The 20,119-nt window shown below is 53.2% G+C and overlaps 1 protein-coding gene across 7 annotated transcripts in view; it reads right to left on the reverse strand.

Moving 5' to 3' along the window:
- Positions 1–6,255: 6,255 nt before the first annotated feature.
- The window catches only part of MDGA1 (MAM domain containing glycosylphosphatidylinositol anchor 1), a 66,045-nt gene continuing 52,181 nt past the window's right edge, over positions 6,256–20,119 (reverse strand). For 2 of the 7 annotated variants that reach the window (XM_033217039.1, XM_033217036.1), the window contains 6 exons: positions 19,800–19,952; positions 19,039–19,173; positions 13,789–13,919; positions 13,457–13,565; positions 12,029–12,204; positions 7,555–7,646 (listed from right to left, as the gene is read on the reverse strand). In XM_033217039.1, the coding sequence (XP_033072930.1) occupies positions 12,059–12,204; positions 13,457–13,565; positions 13,789–13,919; positions 19,039–19,173; positions 19,800–19,952 (674 nt within the window). In that variant the 3' untranslated portion in view covers positions 7,555–7,646; positions 12,029–12,058. Of the gene's footprint in view, positions 7,647–7,767; positions 13,566–13,788; positions 13,920–19,038; positions 19,174–19,799; positions 19,953–20,119 lie in introns of those variants that run through there. The other 5 variants (XM_033217038.1, XM_033217037.1, XM_033217034.1 and 2 more) reach the window with 4 other exon arrangements.

Below are 20,119 nucleotides of genomic sequence, written 5' to 3' on the forward strand. Positions count from 1 at the left end.
CTTCTCCAACCTCCACCCTCACTCCTCCCTCTAGGACAGGGTGTCCAGGGCAAGGCCAGTGACTTCCTGGGAACCTTCTGGATGGACTGCGCCATGCCCACCGCCAGGGTAGAGGGTCCTGGCTGGACAGGGCTTTTCTGATGCCTCTGGGGCTTCATGGAGGGCAGGATTCTCCCTCCAAGCAGCCCCCAGCCCAGGTCCACCTACAGCCTCCCACACCCTGCGGCCATCCTCCCTAGGGGCTAGCTCTGTCCTTCCTGACTTTGGTTGGGCTCTCCAGTGCTCCTGACACCCAGTGCACCTCGCCAAGACCCCCCTGCCTCAGGATGCAGCCAGACCCCGCTCATCTCCGGGCCGACGCCGCTGGCGCGGAGCAGGCTGCCTGCCCCTGGGCGCGGAGCCCGAAGCCTGGAGGCCGCCGCCCGCTCCACCCGCCCCGTTCAGTCGCCAGCAGGCCGCTCGGTGCCCACGCCCCACCGGGCTCCCAGCCAAGACCAGCCAAAACGCCGCCGGTCTCCGTCTTGCAGCTCCCACCACCTGCTTGCCTCTTGGCGGGGATGGGGACCGGTTCAGGGATAGGGGTGGGAAGCGGGAGAAGGTTAAAGAGCTCCCACTTAGGCATGCGTAATGGGGGTCCCCAGTGTTGGGGTGGGGACAGAGACGCTCAGGACTACAAACAGAAGCAGGGCTGTGTCCTGTTTTCCATTTACCCTTTTGTGGGGGCCCCCTTTCTCTGCATTGCTTAGACACCCCACTCCCTCATTTCAGTGAATCCCAGAGCTGAAGGAACCTTCAGCTTCAAGCCTCCCCAGCCTTCTCCCAATTTACAGGGTCATTCAAGCCCAGAGAAAGGGCTGGCTTATTGAACCTCACAAGCCAGAATGTGGGTCCAGGCATTCCTCCTCACAGTATTCTTCCCACTGTCTGGGCTCAGCCTCTGTTTCTCTTTACCTCTTCTCCAACTTCTCTCCCTCCTCCCTTCCTTCTTTCTGTGGAAACAGGACCCAGCCTCTAGCCCTCATCTTCAGGGAGAGATCAGCAGGTGCAGTGCAGGGCTCCACCGGGGACATGGGACCCACACAGGGCAGGGAAGCCTGCGACCTGCCTCTCGGTGGGCAGGTCAGCCAGGAGGATGCTGGAGGGACAGAGGAGCTTGGTGTGATAGCATCTGGCCAGGCTGCAGTAGCAAAGATTAAGTTAGATTTTAAAAAGAAAAAAAAACTTGTATGAGCAGTGCAATAATGAAATAAATGAGTGGTGGACCCTGGAAAGTCCTGGAAATCTCCTTATCTCCTTCTGAGAACTTTTACCATCAGGAAAAGCCCTAGACACTTCTAGTCAAGGTCCTGAGCGTTTCCAAGGGGGCTTTCTGCCTGTAGGGTGGAGGAGGAGTCTAGGAAAGAGGTGGTCCCAATTCTTGCCCCCTTCCCTCCTCCCTGCAGGCCCTCCTTAGGCTGCATGGACCGGCCCATCCCGCTCCCCTCACTGTGGGGTGAGTTTGCTCACACACTCAGCTTATCTGGCGCGAGGCCTCATGAGATGGCTCATATTCATGAGAGGAAGGGAGATGCCAGTGCTGCCGGGGGCTGCCAATGCCCCAGGTGTCCTAAAGAGGAAGGGGGAGCAAGAGGCCCGTCTGGACCCTTGGTCATCTCCAAGGCCCCTGGTTTCCTTCAAAGCCAAGCAGCTGCCTCCCTGCATCTGTGTTCCTGGCCTTTGTCTATCTAACTTTGAAGAGGACCTCCTTCAGGGAGCCTTTGGGGACTGGCCCAGCCATGGGGAAAGGGGAGTTTCTTCCCACTCCCAGCCCATGGATACCCAGGTTTTCACATCTGTGAACAAGCTGCAGTGGGCTCTTAGGTGCTTGCTTTTTCTTTTTTTTTTTTTTGAGATGGGAGTCTTGCTCTGTTGCCCAGGCTGTAGTGCAATGGCGCGATCTCGGCTCACTGCAACCTCCGCCTTCCAGGTTCAAGCGATTCTCTTGCCTCAGCTTCCTGAGTAGCTGGGATTACAGGCACCCATCACTTCACCCGGCTAATTTTTATATTTTATATTTTTAGTAGAGACAGGATTTCACCATGTTGGTCAAGCTGCTCTCGAACTCCTGACCTCAAGTGATCCACCTGCCTCAGCCTCCCAAAGTGCTGGGATTACAGGCGTGAGCCACTGCGCCCGGTAGGTGCTTTAAATGTTGCCCTTCCAAATAACGATGATGATGATGACGATGATGACAAGTTAACACTTGCTAATCACCTGTTCTGCATCAGCAACTGTGCCAAGTGTTTTAGACAAGTTATCTCATTTCATCCTTCCTCTCATTCTCACATTACAGATGGAGAAAAACACTCAGGCTCAGAGAGGTTTAGTAACTTGTCCATGGTCACACAGCTAGTAAGTGGAGAAAAGCGCCTGGATTCAAATCCAGGTCTGTGAAGCTCTGAGGCCTGTACTGTTAACCAGGCTCCTCTTTGCCAATGTCTGTCTCTACCTAGCCTCTTCAGAACCCACCTGCTGCCTCAAGCACCCATTTCTGGACTAGCTCCAGGAAAAAGCCCTGGGTGCCGCCAAGGGGAGGGAGCTCCATTCCTTCTGGCAGCCCCCATCACCCATCCCCGACTCAGGACCTCCCTAACTTCATCTGAAAGCACTGTGATTGTCATTATTCTTCCCTTAGATTTTTTCCCCTAATGAACACACGGTGCTTGGGTGATATTACTTTTGAAACATGTTTTTTAAAGACATAAAGGTAGCTATGGAAAGCTCACCAAGTGGTCGGTTAAGAGACCAGCTCCTGGTCCCAGCTGTAGCCTTTCAGCCATGTGAATGTAGGCAAATTCCTCTTCCTGAGCCTGTTTCCTCACCTGTAAAGTGGGCATTATTGACGTCTTCTCAGGGATAATGAGAGGGTAAAAGGAGAAATCAGTATAAAGTTGGAAGACCTGTGCACATGGGCGGGCTTATTCTTTAACTTTTAAATGCGTATTTGGGTTTACTAACTAGTAGTCCAGAATACTGATCCTCAGTTGACTGATTCTTCCCCCTCTCTCCTGCTTTTGGGGGGTTCCAGGGACCTGGGATTCTTGAGTCAAAAGAGGGAGAGGGTGAAAGGGAGGCCTCAGATAGAGTGACAGAACACAGGAGTTCTGGCTGACCAGGTCCTCCTCCCTGCTGCTTCCCTCGCTCTATGCCTCAGTTTCCCCTCCTGGGCCCTGAGTCTGAGTCTGGGTGAGGACAAGAGAGGCTGAGGAGGAAGGTGAGGAGTTGGACAGGCAGAGGAGCTGTAGTTTTTATATTTTCTTGGGTCCTTCCCACTCTGACTGCAGCAACCGCTGACCATGGGCATCTCAATTAGCCACTTGCTTCATAACTTATTACATGGTCAAGGCTGCCGCAGGCTCACATGTGTGGGCATGTACATCCACTCACACGTGTGCGAGCATACATGCATACTCGTGCACACACAGTCACACACACTGCATGGGCATCAGATATAACACTAAATGTTAGTGTTGGTTGCTGGAGGTTGTGTTCTTCTCTTTGGAATTTCTGTTATTCAAAGCTTGGCTCGACATCCCCTCCTCCTTGGCCCTGGTAAACTCAACCCAATTCTTCCCCCCTCCTCCTCCACTGCATGAGCATTTTTATTTGAATAAATCAGCAGGAAAAGATTTCGAGTTCAAAGTCCTTTCCCAAACTCTGTGATGTACAGTTATAAAAATAATACTAAGAACAGAAAGTGACCTTTATTTCTAATCTATAGTCCTTGATGACTTCTGGCTTTTATTTTCTTGAGAAAATAGATTTTTTTCCCTGGTTATTAAAAATAATACATGCTCATGTAAAAATATTCAGGCAATACAGAAAACCTAAAGATGTGAGTCAGAAGCATCTGAAATTTCACTACTGAGATAACTACTATTCACATTGCAGTGAATAGTCTTTCAGACCAAAAAAATGCATATGCTCACATATACACAGATGTTATTATATAAAAAAGATAGTAACAGGCATGCGCTTTCTAATCTGCCATTCTCTCTCGACAATATATTATGGATATCTTTAAATGGCAGCAGAGACTCCCACTGTGTGGATGTTCGGCACTCTCAGCCTCTCTGACTCATGTTTTACTCTATTTCTCACCGCCTCTCAGATGAGAGTGAACCGGCGGGTGGTTCTGGGGGAACGGCACGGGGGGTGACAGAGAGGGACTCTGCTTAGGGAGGGCAGCGTATATAGATGGAATGAGGACTCACAGAGTGCCGGGTCCACTCTGCTGAGCTGTGGCTGGCCCCAGGGGACCTGAGAAAAATGGGCAATTCAAAACATCTTTAGAGAAGACCAAACAGCTGACAAGACAGGGTGATGGATGCGGTGGGAGGAGTTGCATTCGGGGGCCCTGCCAAGTGGACCTCAGAACAGGAAACCACGCTGGGCGCTGACGGGGCCACATGCCCAGGAAAGATGAATTTGGGAGTGGGGGTTCAAGAAATGGTATGGAAGGATGCCTCCACCTGGGTTTGGGGTGACTTCAAGGAGGAGAGTTTCGACTTTTTTCTTGGATTTATCTATACCCAACCCCTTTCTAAAAAGCTGTTATAGTAGCTCTCAACAAAGGACATGCAAAAAGGTCAGGCAGCTAGAAATAGAAAAGCAGGAACAGGCACGGTCTCCATCTGAAGCAGAGGACTGCAGCCTGGGCCTCACAGGGAAAGGGCCTGCTTCTCCCAGCCCCTGGGAAAGAGCTGGGGAAAAGCAGAGTGATCCCCAAGGAGAGGAAGAAGAGGAGGGACTCTGGCTGATGTGAATGTACATCGCACCAGAAGTCAAAAACCTAGATCTCCCTCTAGGTTCTTCCTCTTCTGAATTTTCTGAGCTAGGGTAACCACATCACCTTTCTGAGCCTCACTTTGCTCATCTGTAACATGAAAATAAAAGTATCAGAGTCCTGGCTGGGTGCGGTGCTTCACGCCTATAATCCCAACACTTTGGGAGGCCGATGCGGGCAGATCACTTGAGGCCAGGAGTTTGAGACCAGCCTGGCCAACATGGTGAAAACCCATCTCTACTAAAAATACAGAAATTAGCTGGGTATGGTGACACATGCGTGTAATCCCAGCTACTTGGGAGGCTGAGGCATGAGAATCACTTGAACCTGGGAGGTGGGGGTTTCAGTGAGCCAAGATTGTGTCACTGCAGTCCAGCCTGGGTGACAGGACAAGACCTTGTCTTAAACAACAAATAAATAAACTAACTAAATTGCCTATGTTCTTTAAAAATATATATGTCAAAGTCCTTATAACACAGGACACGGTTGCTGCAAGTTACCTGACCTACCTGTACAGTTGGCAATGGGACCTGCCCTTGGACAGGGTCACTTGGAGGACTTTCATGGGACATACACTGCATTACTGTGCCCCTGGGAATGAATGGCCACTAGAGGAGGGGAGAAAGAGGGAAGATGCAAGGAGGTGTGTTTTCGGTGCCTGCCAGCTTCCTGCCCCTCCTAAGTGGGTCCATCCACAAGCTGCCTAGAAATGGCAGCCCCTAGGAAGCCTTGTTTCATGTCCGTGACCCCTTCCTCCAGCCCAGCTGGTTGGATCAGGGTGGCATCTGACTCAAGGGCAGCCAACCCACAGGTTGCCCAATGATGTATGTGTGGCTGGACCTGAAATGGGGGCCCGTCCAATCAGCCCGTTATCCTGAGCGCTGAGTCAGTGAATGCTGGCAGCTGCCACTGGAAGGCCATGAAGGAGAGTTGAGTTGGAGAGGTCCTGATGCCTGGAAAGCTGAAGTTATGAGGAAGCCGACACCATGACTCAGGAGAGGAACTGCGTGGACAAAAAGCAGCAGATGCTGGGGAGTGACTGAGTCATGCCAGGGTGGTCATCTATTGCTGTTGTCACAAACTACTCCCACCCGCAGGGGCTTACAACAACTATTTTATTATATCTCATGACGATGGGTCAGGAATTTGGACAGAGCTTGGCTGAGCAATTCAGGTGGCAGCTGGGCTGGTCTAGAAGGTCTGAGGTGGTTGCACTCCCATATCTTCTGGTGCTTTGGTGGAGATGACTGGAAGGCTGAACTCAGCTGGGATGGTCAGCCAGAGCCCCTCTAGCATGGTGGTCTCAGAGCAACTCAGAGGACATCCTATGTGGCAGTTCAGGGCTCCCAGAGAGAACGTTCCAAGAGGCCTGAGCTGAAGCTCCAAGGCACTTTCAACTCAGTATGTCACATTCTATTGCAAACCTTCAACTCAGTATGTCACATTCTATTGCACAAACAAGGCACTAAGAGCAACCCAGATTCAACAGGACGGGAATTAGACGCTGCCTCTCTACAGAAAGGATAACAAGGGATTTGTAGCCATCTTTATTCTACCACAGGTGAGGCACCAGCAGTTTCTGTAGACGATGATCCTAGAGCTACCTTGAATCCAAAATGCCCATCTGGTTCAGGAAAACCATCCCTGTTGCAACTCCTGTTTGGATTTCTGAGTGCTCATCCCCCTCACTGTGTTTGTCCTCACAATAATGCTCCTGCACTTGAGTGAGCTTGACCGGATTTCTCTTCCTGTGCTCAATGAGCCAACTTACAGCGGTGGTGAGTCCCTTAGTCCCTTTCTCTTCTATTAGAAGAGAAAGGCCAGGTGTGGCAACAAGAAGTTACCCAACATGAGGGCCAATAAAACTTAGGTGGTAGCGAGAGGGAGCCCTTGGTCTTGTCATCTGAGCCTCAGTTTCCCCATCTGGAACATGGAAGTGAAACTACCCAATCAACTACCCGAATCACTGTAACCTGAAAGACTCTTCCCATCATTCACCTGATATGATGTAGTTCACATCATGACACCCACACCCCTGACTTGGGGCACTTTGCAAATGCTCATCACTGCCTATCCCCATGACCTTGGCAAGCCCATCTCTCCTATAATATAGGAGTAGATGGTTGAAATAAGTGACCTTTAAGGACCTCCCAGCTCTGAAATTCTAGAATTCTGAGAGGTCTGGGGTAAAGGGAAAGGTTGGCATAACTTGATTTTAGGGCAAGGATGCAGCTAGCTCGTGGTGAATAAGGGAGGCAGCCCCAAGTAGGTTGCAGGGTGGGGTCTATAGGGCCAGAATAGAGATTAAGAGGGAAGGGACTCCGAGCGTGTAGGAGGGATGGTAGGGTTGGGTGCCGAGAAGGGAAAAGGGCATTCCAACCACCATACCAAACTTATTCCTCCTCCTTTGCTCTTACTCCCCTTCCTTGAGTCTTCTAAGTTTTTGGGCCCTGTTGGCCTTTGCATATTCTGTTCCCTCTGCTCAGAAGCCTCTCCCAGCCCCAACAGGCTAACTCCAATCATTCTGTCTCTCCTAAATGTCTCTTAGAGAAGTCTTCCCTGAAGCCCCAACCCAAGTAAGAACCCTCCTCTTACCTTCTTTCATAGCACCAATTTCCCTTCCCAGCCCTCACTGTACACATCATTATATGCGTCTTGGTGTTATTATTAGCTTACTGTCCATCTCTCCCGTTACACAGGGCCTTCCACAAAGGCAGTGTTTGGTTGGTATTTTCTGAATGAGCAAACGAACGAGGACACAAGTTCGCTGGGAGCAGACCAGGATGCAGGTCCTCACTGTCCAGGCCACAGAGCAGGATCCCTGTCGAAAGGTGCCAAAGAGAAGAAAGGCCGCCCCCAGGGAGCTGAGAGGAGCCCTCCAGTGCCCCGGCCCCCACCCCTGGCCCACTCTGCCCAGCCAACACACACGGCTGACGCTGAGCGCTAGAACACTGCAGCTTTATTGATAGAACAACCGCGTCCGCAACTAGAGGTTACATTTGGGGGCTTGGAGGTGAAAGAGAGGCAAATGGGGAACAGAGGCTGGGGTGGAGACAGACAGCAAGGCAAAGGGGTGAGGACGGGGTCGTGTGACTAAAAAAACAACCCCAATACATTTCACCCATTAATAAGGGGGTCTCCTGTTGTGCTTTTACCTTGGTGGTGGGGTGGGCTGGGGTGGTCAGACACGTGGGCCTGGGCATGAGGAGTTTTGGCTTTTCTCCCAAGTCTTTGAGGCCTCAGGGCTGGAGCAGCCCCTTCCCTCCCTGCCCCTTCTCCTGGGCTGGGGATAAAGGCCTTGGTGAGCTGGCTACTCTGGGGCAGGAAGGATGCATGGAGACCACTGGGGCCTAGAGGACCACCAGAGTTGGGCTGAGATGGTGATTATGTGGGTGGCTGGGAGGAGGGTGGGAGGGGGCTAGGAAGGAGGGCATTCCTATCCTGGGAGGGTCCTTGGGAAATGAGTGCAGGCAACGAGAGGGCAAGGGGTGGGGTGGGCAGATGCTATCCCTCTGGACCTCGCCTGTACAATGCGGGCACCAGATTAGATGCTCCCTAACGTCCCCTCTAGTTATAAGGGTCAAGGGATCCCCAGGAAAGAGTGGTCCTTCTGCCCCAACACACACACACGCACACTCCACACATCACACACCACATTCTCGGACACACACGCACAGCACTGACTCGATAGAGAGGCAGGTGCTTCCCGGCCTTTGGAAGCATGGAGGACTCCCCTGAACCCTGAACCCAGCCTCAGTCAGTGGCTCTGCAGGGACTCTCCAGAGCAGAGGAAAGACCCTGGGAATACTCCCCAGTCCCTCGAGCTGCCCAGCGAGAAAAAACACGAAGATTCTGCACGCCCCACCCATGACCCTCCTGGTCTTTGGGGAAGTGAAGAGGATGAGCACATGAGGACATGCTGACCTGCACTCCTAGCCCGAGCTCTTGTGAAATCACAGGGGAGAGGTGGGGAAACAGGGTGTCTTCTCTCTGGGGGCCTGGGAGAGGGGTGGCAGCTGCAGACACTGGCGGGAGGGTGGCCACCTCTGTGTGGCACCCAGGCCTGCCATGGGGCAGAAGGGTCTGCAGCCTCGGATGAGAGGCCAGAATTTAGAGCCGGGAGATAGCATCTCTCCCAGGGTGGGATCCCAGCAACATCTATAACATCCCCACCGGCACCCTGGAGACAGGACTGTTAGCCAAACTCCCTGCAGTTGTTTGGCAGGAGACCTCAGGGGCAGTGATAAGTGGTGTGACACCCCCAGCGCTGTAGTACCTGCTCTCCCAAGACTGGCTCTACTCAAACTAGCTGTGTGATCTTGGGCCACTCCCCTTCCCCACTCTGGGATTCAGCTTCTTCATCTGCACGAGGGGTTCAAACTTTTGAGGTCCATCCTCACTCTGACAGCCTGAGCCAGGGGCTTTCCCAGAGCACAGGGAAAAGGAGAATGAATGGGAAAGAGGTGTCAGGCCCATCTCCAAGAGGCAGGGGTGGAAGGAGCATTCCAGGAGGAGGGGCTTGGTCTTCAGGCTTCACTCAGTACCCTAGGAGCCCGTCTATGGCCCCAAGGGCAGGATAGCCAAGCTGAGATTTCCATAAGCTGCTCTACAGCACCCGGCCCCCGGAGTGCTTTTCACCAACATGAAGGGGACAAGGGATGGAAGGGCCCCAGCATCCTGAGGGCTAACACCCCATTTTAAGGCCACAAAATGCCTCAGTCACCCTGACCCAGAGGGCGAGGCTGCCACTGGGGAGATGTGCTGGATCCAGCCAGCCTTGTCTCCCCTGGCGGGGGTCACTCATGGGCCACCCATCAACAGACACGGACACACCGTGGCACACAAAGACACACAGCATGAGCAACACTGATACAGAGATGCTGGCTCACAGGCACACACAGACACTGACACTGACAAGTCACCTGGTGATACACAAAGCCACTCATTTCTGCTGAGGAATATGCAAACACACACAGACCAGCACGTGCCTAGACACTCACAGTGCCCACTGGCATACACTGACACCCACATCCCCCACCCACCTGCTGGCACACACAGACATACACATCAAACTCACCCATTCACACGTGGGGACCTCAGTGTTTCAGCAGACACACTCTGTCAACCCCGGGTCAAGCCATCCTCCAGGCAGGGCTGTCTGCACCCACTGAGACCTCCAGTAGCATTCCCCCGCCCCCCGACCTTGTGCCCTCCACCCATAAAGACCAGGAATCTGGGGGCCACATGTATGCAGTTCAGCCCAGCCAACATGTACTGAGCACCTTTACTGTGGCAGGCTGTATGGATCCTGAGGGGAACAAGGGAGACAAGTCCCCCTGTTGGAGTAGCCAGGGTTGCGGGGCAGATGGATTGGAAGGTCCTCAGAGGGAAGCAGGCACAGGGTGCCTTAGGAACCCCAAAGAGGAAGCACTTGGGGCTATTCATCTCTGGTGCTCCAATGCCTATCCCAGCGAGGGCACAGAGGAAGCACCCAGGAGGTGCCAGGCCAGTGGTTCCTGCTGTCAGGAGAACCTGAGAAGCTTTTCAACATTTCTGATGTCCGAGTGTGCTCCAGTCCAATGAAATCAGAGCCTCTGAGGTGGGACCCAAGCAGCAATGCTTTTTAAAGGACTCTGGTGATTCTATTCTGCAGGCAAGGCCAGGAACCACTCATTACAGAATCCATTCCACTGGGCAATGGAGTGGTTTCCACACCAGGCCCATTTGTGCTAGGCACAAGCGGGAGGTGGTGGAGGTGGAGGGAGGACTTGGAAGGCTCTGAGGAGGAGCTCACAGTCTAGTTGGGGCAACAGACTCTGCACAGATGGGACAATTAAAGAACAATACCCAACAGACGCGATGGAAGTGTATGCTGAGAACCTGGAGCGACTCATTTCAGACGGAGGCCTCGACTGGGCCAGGAAGGCAGCCATGCTGATCAGGCATCAGAAGGCCCCGCTACATCCTGGCCCGGCCACCCACCAGCTGTTGGTGATAATGATCACACAGGCCTGGCAGGGGGAGGAGATGGGCAGCCTTTGCCTCGGTTCCCCGCCTGCCTCCTGGCGCTGCAGTGCTGCCCGAGTTCCAGGCCTCTTCTCTGCAGCTGTCCCCACCAAATGCTCCAGGAGGAGCCCTGTGACACTCCTCACCAAAGGTGCTTGCGTTCAATAAGGTCATCTGTAAGTTCTTTGTCATTCATAGGGGATGAAAGGTGGAATTTTAGGCCATCGCAGGCAGCTTGAGACTACAGAGCAGGGCTGGACACCATTTATTCAGCCAGCATCCTACAAGCAAACACATCACTCAGGAAGATGGGCACACACACTGACGTACATGGACACTCACAGAAACGACTGGGTCTCCATCCAGTCTCACAGGCAAATAGGTGTGATTGCACACACTCCTGCTCAACGAGGTACCCACGGTGGTACCTAGACACAGACGGGCACACACACATACACACATATGCACGCATGCGTAAAGACTCATTCTAGAAGGGGCTGGGCCTTCTCTCTCCCATGGACGGCTGGGTGGGGGCTCAGGGGTGATGCCAAGGAGGAAAGATCTAGATCCCATCATGTCAATCTCAGGCGCCTAACCCAGGACCCAAGGACAGGGAGCCCTTTCACAGCTCCCAGAGAGTGAGGGGACTGGCACCTGCTCCCTCCACCAATCCCAGCTCTATAAGCCCCTCCTCCTTCACTGCCCCTGGGTGGAGAAGGGAACTTTTGACTAGACAGTGCTTTTTGGCGTTCTGCCCTGCACACACCCTCCTACCCAGGGCACCCTTTCGTGCCAAGTAGGTAAGAAAGGAAGGCCTCTCTCCACTTCAAATTCGCTGTCTGATATGGGGGCACCAAATCACAGAGGCAGGACTTCCCTTCTGCCTTTCTCAAAGTCAAGCTTCACCCCAGAAAACGGGCTGGCCACCACTCCCCCAGCTCCTCTGAGACCCAGCTGGCGGCTGAGGCTAGGAGGGAACCGTGTTCTCAGGAGTCCCATGGCTTGTGGGGTGGAGTGGGGAAGGTGTCAGTCTTCAGACTGCCCAGGCCCAAGACCCTGTGCTGGGTCCCTTCAAAGGGCGCACACTGAGGAGGGAAATATGGTGTCCCAGAAATAGGTCAGGGGATCTGGGGTGACCTGTGGTCTCCACCATCCAGTGCTCACTCTGGACAAAGTTGTGTGCAGCAGGTGCCCTACCTTCCTGGTTGTCCCCTGGACGTGGGACATTCACAGAGCTTGCAAAGTCCCACCTGTTCCGCCTCTGATCCCTGTCTCTCCCATCTCAGGAGTCCCAGAGTCTGACCAAGGGAGGGGCTCCATGTCTGCCCCACTTCTGGCTCCCTTCTGGCAAAGCCACCAGGCTGGAGTTCGGCCTTGAGTTAGGGGACAGGGGAAAGTCAGAAGCACACCACGAGTGCAGCAAGGACGAGGCCTATGTTGCGCCAAGGTCCCTGGGTTGGCAGATGCCATTCAGGCAAGTCCCCTGTCTTCGCAGTAAAGAAGGTGCTGGCAGGTCGGATAGAAACTTGTGCTTTAATATCTCTGTGTGTGAGAGCATGAGTGTGTGCGTGTGTGCATGTGGAACAGCTGTCTGCAGGGCCTCAGTGCCTGGCCTCTGTCCTTGTCCTCTGCTCATCCTTGCAGCCAATGCAGGCCCCCTCCCTGGCAGGCCGGCCCTGCCCCTGGGCACCCCAGCTGGCAGGGGTCAGTCTTTGGTACAATGTGGACACTTTGGTGTGCCGGGGGCAAAGTTGCGGGGGGGCCACACAGCTCTCATCATCTCTGCAACGCCAAGAGGAAGATGGCCATGGGCCCCCACAGCTGTGGGCTGGACTGGCAGGGAGCTCCACTGCCCGGCATCACCACCACTGCAACAGGAAAGAAAGAGGAGACAGGCCAGGGCTCTGGTCAGCTCTGGCAGGGGCAGGAAGTGGCAGGCAGGTCGGCAGCATCAGGGCACTGTTACTCTGCCCACCTCTTTGGAGGGCCTGAGGGTGTGCACTGGCCTCAGTGCACACAGACAAACTCACAGCACAGACATGAGATGGCGTGGGGTGGAGTGGGGGTTAGCTCAGCCTGCCAGGCTTCAGGTTCACTAAGACTTGGAACAATTTACTTAACCTCAGTGGGCCTCAGTTTGCTCACTTTTAAAATGGGTCCAACGGTGTGTGCTACCCCAAACGACTGTTGTTGAGGATTAACTGTTGTGAGGTAAGTGAAACGTGCATATACAAGTTTGTGTGCCTTGCCTGGTACACAGTAATTGCTCAGTAAGTGGGAGCTGTTAGTATTGGAAACCTCTGGCCCTGGAAGGCACACGTTCACCTCTGGAGCCAGAGGTACGCACAGATGTATTCAGACACAGGCACAGGAGGCGCTCTGATACCATGAACAGGTCAGTAGGCTCACCACGAGGGTGGGGGCTGGGCTTCTCATTGTTTACACATGCACACAGAATGAGTGAGGGTGGAGCACACCTTCACACAGTCAGAGCCACATGATTCCCATCACTCAGACATTCTGAACCCCTATTCAGACACAAACACCCTCCCCCAACAGACAGGAACCCCCGCCACACACAGCTCCCTCCAGATTCAGCTCCCCCACCTCCTTCCCATCTTGCACCTTTATTGGGATCCATCTGCTTCCGGGGACACTCCCCCTTCTTCAGTGTGACGTCATCTATGGCAATATCCCCCAGGTAGCCTGAGCCTCGAACCCCCTCAAAAATAATCTGGGGTGGGGTCAGAAAGCAGGGAGCAAGGGTTGAGGAGGTTCTGCTGGGGACCAGAGCGCTCCCCCAACCCCACCTTTCCCCTTAATCTACCTGGAAGTTCCCCCTAGCCTGACTCTTTCCATCCTTAGCCCCCAGGAAGAAGGACAAGGCTTTCCTAAGTGCTTCCTGGCCACAGCAACCACCGAAGCTGGGGAGGGTCCTCTGGGCCCTGCGGACTCACCTGGAAGGGCCCACTGGGGCTGATGGGCACATGGGCCTGCTGCCACACATTGCCCTTATTGCCACTGAGGGACCAGGCATGCGTGTCCAGAGCCCCTTTGTTCCGGGATCGCACCAGGAGGTTGAGGGAGCCTGTGGTGGGTGTGAAGACAGTCGGCAGTGAGATCTGGCCAGGCCATCCTCACCTTTCCCCATTTACCAAGCCCTCTTCTCCCACCACATCCTGCAGCCCTGTCCCTGTTGACAGGACCTCCTCCCCATGGCCAGCTGGGTGCAATGTCCCATTCCTGCAGGGACACCCTCAATGTGGGAAACAAGACTTCAGCAGGATTTCAGTTCATCAGGATGACTTGCAAATTTTCTTTCATTTCTGTCCTTCTGTCCTGCCCTGCTAATCAGCTAATCTCCCCACCCACAAACACACACATGCACACACACCCTATCCTTCCCCTCTAGACAAGGGAGCTGTCCCAGGGCGCTGGGACCTCTGTCTGGGCACACAGCAGGATTTCCAAAGAAAACAGTGTGTCCCTGTTGGCAGTACATGACTTGTGGAGGTAGATGAAGGAGTTTTGAAACGTTTAATATCCAGTTGGCAAGAGAAGTATGTTCGGTCCAGTAAGGCCCTGGGAAAGAGAAGGCCAGAGGGGACAGTCTATGTGATCGTCCATGCTCTGCATTCCCCATGGGGTAGAATAAACACCAGCAAGTGAAAGCTTGCAGGAGGCAGATTTGAACTCCATCTAAGGAAGACCCTGGATGTATCAGATCTGCCCAGCAAAAGAGTGGGCTGTCTTGGGGGAGCATCCTGTCCTTGGACAGGACTATCCAGCAGGGGTGCTGTGGAGGGGACCCCTGTCTCCAGTCACATTACCCCCCTGCTCAGTCCCCTTTGAGGCTTCCCATCGCCATCCTTTCCTGGACTTCCACACCTGATCTGGACGCTGTCAGCTTCTCTGATCTCATTTGCCGCCACTCTTTCCTGGCTCCCACTCGGGTACAGCAAACTGGTATCCTTGCTTTTCTTTCAATACTTGAGGCCAGTTCCTGCCTTAGGGCCTTTGCTTGTGATGTTGCCCCAGCCTGGAACATTCTTCCCTCCCTCAAGGAAGTCCCTGACCATCCCATGTAAAATAGCTCTCTATTCTTTTTTCTGCATTCTTTTCTTTATAAGGCTTGGCACCAGTAGACTGTAGGCGCTTCAAGAGCAGGGATCTTTGTCTTGTCCTAGTGTCCTAGAACACTGTCTAGCATATAATGGTGCTCAATTAGTTAAGTGAATGAATAGATGGATGAATAAATGAATGATTGACAGGATTTGGTCTTCATGAACGCTGAGGTCCTTCCAACTCTGTGATTCTATGGAAGTCCTTGATGAGAGTTATGGAAAATTCTTCATTTAGAATTTAACTATTGGGAACTTATAGGAATTTTGACACAGACCTTCCTGCAAGGAGTCAAATAGGGAAGAGAAGATGTGAATCCCAGGGACTACCATACCACAGAGCAGAGAGTGATCTGGGCCTGGGGAGCTGTACATTAAGGACTCAGAGTTCACAGGAAGGATAGAGGGCTCCCAGCTCAAACCTAGGAAGACTTCTGGAGGAGGTGGTGTTTTCGACAGGCCTTGAGGAATGGGAAGAATTTGGCCAGGGGAATGTGGTAAGAAGGCATGTTAAGCAGAGGGAACAGGCTGAGCAAAAGCCCAGAGGCTGGAAAACTGGAGTCTATCCAGGCACCAGCATACAGCTCTGTTTGGTTTTAGATGTGGCAAGAAAGATATGGAGGAGTGTATTGAGCAAAGCTCATTCTTTTTTTGGGGGGGTGGGGGGTGGGGACAGGATCTTGGTGGTACAATCATGGCTCCCTGCAACCTCAAACTTCTGGGCTCAATAATCCTCCCACCTCAGCCTCCCAAGTAGCTAGGACTGTAGGCATGCACCACCACACCCAGCTAATTTTTAAAGTTTTTTAGCAGAGATGGGGGTCTCGCTATGTTGCCCAGGCTGGTCTAGAACTCCTGGCCTCCAAAAGCACTGGGATTACAGGCATGAGCCACTGAGCCTGAGCAGGCCCTTTTCAAACAGAAGGTTGGGGGTCTTGGGCCCTGGATGTCCTCTGTAAAGGGATGTCAGGAAGCCCCTGAGCAGGGGATACACTGGAGCTTATGGGTGCTGAGGGAAGGGGACGGTGAAAAAGCAGGCTTCTGCATCAGGGTCCTTGGGGCAGGGCAGTAGAGGAGGAAGAAATGGTATGGGAACTGAGGCTAGATCCCAGAGGGATGGGGACAGCGGGCATATCTCCAGGAGGGAGAAGAGAAAGTCACTTCTTTGGGGCTGGTGAGGATCCTGGAAGACACTGGGGCTTGGGCCCTGTGAAAGCCAGGGTGAGTACCTCCTGTTCTGCTGGGTGCTGGCACAGCCTCTCAAGGGCCCATCCCCTGCTGGTGAGGGTACCTCCGTATGCCTGGAACCTTCAATATGCTCCTTTGCTTGGCTTTCCATGCAGGAGGGGTGTTTCTTGCTATCCTAGTTCCTCTTCCCTCCTCCCCTCCTACTCTGCCTGGCAGCTCTGGGCACCAGCTGTCCCCAGACCTTGTGTCTTGCTGGCTCTCCTTGGTCCAAGCCAACTCCTTTCATACCAGGCAGGTAACATTTGGTGGCTCTCTCCCACCAGGGGGTCTGTCTATCTGGTGTCACAGATGGTACAGCTTTGTCTGTGGGAAGTGCCAGCCAACGGGCACCATCTAAGATTGATTCCCCTTCCCTCAGAGCCGGATATTTCATACCACTGGGGGCTGGAGCTGAGCTGGAAGGGACAGGGTGGGGGCACTGGTGTTGCCTGGGCACTCTTAGCCAAGTTCTGGTCTCCTCCTCCTCCTCCAGCACCCCTCAGTTACCCCAGAATTCCAGGTCCCTATGGCTGTGGGTAAATGGGCCGAGCACCCCCAGGCTAATGCCTCCACAATCTCCCCTCTCGCTATCTTGACCAAGTTATATAACACATGTGCTAATATCTTTCTTTAAACTCACTCATTCTTTTTTTCTTTTCTGAGCTTTGTCCTAAGCATCAGTATTAGAGAAATCTTGAGTTTTAAGAGCCAGCTTTATTCACCACATAAATCATACCCAGTGCTAAAACTGGAAAGATGGGGTAAACCAAAATGAACTGGTTGTCCTACCTGGGGAAGCCAAATGGAAATGAGAGGACTGGGCAGGGTGGTGGAGTCCTGGTCATCCACCCTCACCTACCCTAGAAGAAGCTTCTTATTGGACATCCAGACCAAGCCATGGGAAAAAGATCTGTGCAAATGGTTTGGGGGCCCCAGTGGAGACAGAACCTTCTATCCCACTCCATTCTTGTTCATCAGTTCAGCTTGATCCATCACCCTAGCTGTGGAAACTTCTCCATGATGAGCCTTTAGATCTACATTTGCTTAAAGTCACTCCCTCTACCATTACATCTGAGGCAAACAATGAAGATGCTTTCTGCGGACTGACAAGGAATGATCACCAAGATGATGTACAATTCAGAGGAAAAGAGCAAGTATAGGACAGTATGTGTAAAATGGGAGGAAATAGAAATATATATATATATATATATGTGTATATGCTGGTTTCTTTTCTTTTTTCTTTTTTTTTTGAGATGGAGTCTCACTCTGTCGCTCAGACTGGAGTGTAGTGGTGCAATCTTGGCTCACTGCAATCTCCACCTCCTGGGTTCAAGCAATCCTCCCTACCTCAGCCTCCTTACAGGCACCTGCCATCATGCCTGGCTAATTTTTGTATTTTTAGTAGAGATGAGGTTTTGCCATGTTAGCCAGGCTGATCTCGAACTCCTGACCTCAGGTGTCCCGCCTGCCTCGGCCTCCCAAAGTGCTGGGATTACAGGTGTGAGCCACCTTGCCTGGCCAGATGTACTGGTTTCTATTGGATAAAGTATCTCTGAAAATTTGCCCTAAAATCTAGTCTATTGATCACCTTTGGCAGATGGACTGGGATGGGAGGGCAATTGCATTATGTGCCCTTTTGTACCTTTTGGCCTTTGTGAAATGTATTACCTTTCCTATAAATAAGTAAACAAACAAAAACAATTTTTAAAAAATCATCATGTTCTCAGCAGAGTCTCCCATGACCATGCCGCGGAGTCAGTCAGGTCTCCCTGTTACCACCAGTCTGGGCCCCTGTCCTTCCACTGCTGCAGGGGTCACTAACTCCCAGCTGGTAGCACGGGTTATTTAATACCTGTCTCTCCCACTTGCCTGTAAATGCCAAGAGGATGGGGAACTCGTCCACCTCATTCACAAGCACCTGATACCCGGCACTGAGTAGGAGCTCTGGAAGTGATGGCTGACAGATGAGTTCACTGGTTACGTGACACTCCTACCAGTACCATTGCCTGCCAAAGGGTACTCCTTATGTTCACTCCCACACTTGGGAAGCAGGACTTCCTCTCACTGCCCACAAAGCAGCACCCTTCCGATCTCATGGTTAGGGCTTGGAGAAGTCACACAGATCTAGCTTACTGTGTGGTCTTGGGCAAATGCTTGACGTCTCTGAGTTGGATGGAAACACTTCCCTCATCTGGTGGCTGTAAGGGTTAATGCAACCAGGGATTCGGCACACCCAGGACATCACCTGGCAGGCACTCCATATTTGCATTCCCTTAGTTGTCTTCTCCATCCCCTCCTCTTCTATCTCATCCTGCTGGAGTCTTTTATTTTTTTTGAGATGGAGCTTTGCTCTTGCTGCCCAGGCTGGAGTGCAGTGGTGCAATCTCAGGTCACTGCAGCGTCCACCTCCCGGGTTCAAGCGATTCTCCTGCCTCAGCCTCCCAAGTAGCTGGGATTACAGGCACCTGCCACCACACCCTGCTAATTTTGTATTTTCAGTAGAGATGGGCTTTCACCATGTTGGCCAGGCTTGTCTTGAACTCCTGACCTCAGGTGATCCGCCTGCCTCGGCCTCCCAAAGGGCTGGGATTACAGGTGTGAGCCACCATGTCCGTCCCCTGCTGGAGTCTTTTCTATCTGCAGGCTCAGGACTCCTTGATCATCTCAAAACCTCGGACAAGCTGGCTTTCAACTTCTCCTCTTGCCAATTCTCTGTGCAGACCCCTCCAAGAACCTCTCATTTAGCCAAGTGGAGAAGCTCAGGCCTCACATGGGCCAGTCCATGGCCTCCTGTGGACCCCACTCCCCTCCCATCCTCCAGCATACACTTGGTGGAGACTACCTGGTCCCCCAACTCACCGATGTGTTTCCCGTACATGTGGTAGAAGAAGGAGACACAGTAGAACTTGGCGCTGGCATTGTAGAGGGGACTCACTAACCTTGCACGGTCCCCCAGCTCCCGAGGCCTTGATGTCTCAATGAACATGTAGTAGCCTGTGGGGAACGGGGAGATGCGCCAATAGCCCCCGAGACACCCGGGCCTCTTCCTACCTGATTCCCCCGAGACACCCGGGCCTCTTCCTACCTGATTCCCCCGAGACACCCGGGCCTCTTCCTACCTGATTCCCCCGAGACACCCGGGCCTCTTCCTACCTGATTCCCTCTCTGCCTAAGCCTCTGCGGGCTGAACCTGAGGTGCCTTACCCCACGCACCCTGCCTCACAGCACAGCACAGCACACGAGTCTGGTCAGTGCTCATGGGTTCTTGGCTCTACTGTAATTCTTCTTCCTCTTGATCCTCTATCAGGACAGGGCTGCGTCTCCCTCAGACTGGGGCTCCCTAAGGATGGGGCTGCGACTCACCTCAGACCAGGGATCCCTGAAATCAGGGCTGTGTCTCCCCTCAGACCAGGGCTCCCTGAGGATGGAGCTGCATCTCCCTCAGACTGGGGCTCCCTGAGAACGGAGCTGTGTCTCCCCTCAGACCGGGGCTCCCTGAGGACAGGACTGTGTCTCCCTCAGACTGGTGCTATCTCCCTTCATCCCCAGTCTGGGGTGCCCTGGGCCTAGACGACCCCCTGAAGCAATCCTCCACTTCTGGCAGCAGGCCAGGTCCTCACCCTCAGGGGTGCCACTTATGTCAGTGGGGGGACCAGTGTTCGGGGAGCGTTTGGGGTTCTGGGTGAGGGCATTCTGCCGCGTCCAGTCAAAGTTGTCTGTCAGGTCCTGGGTGTAGCCACAGATCTTCTCATCCTCAAAGTGGCAGGTGTTGTCTGCATTTCATGGGGGAATGAGACACAGTCAGCCTCTTCAGTCCCTGAGGCCCAGCCTCGCCCCATCGCCACCCTGCAGAGGCAGCTCCCATGCATCCAAGCAAGGCATCCAGGATTCCAGGCTTCAAAAGACCAGACACGGGGCCCACAGCAAAGTTGTTGCCGTA

The sequence above is a fragment of the Trachypithecus francoisi genome, unplaced genomic scaffold (genome assembly GCF_009764315.1).
Source record: "Trachypithecus francoisi isolate TF-2019V2 unplaced genomic scaffold, Tfra_2.0 Lachesis_group10, whole genome shotgun sequence".
Lineage (NCBI taxonomy): Eukaryota > Metazoa > Chordata > Mammalia > Primates > Cercopithecidae > Trachypithecus > Trachypithecus francoisi.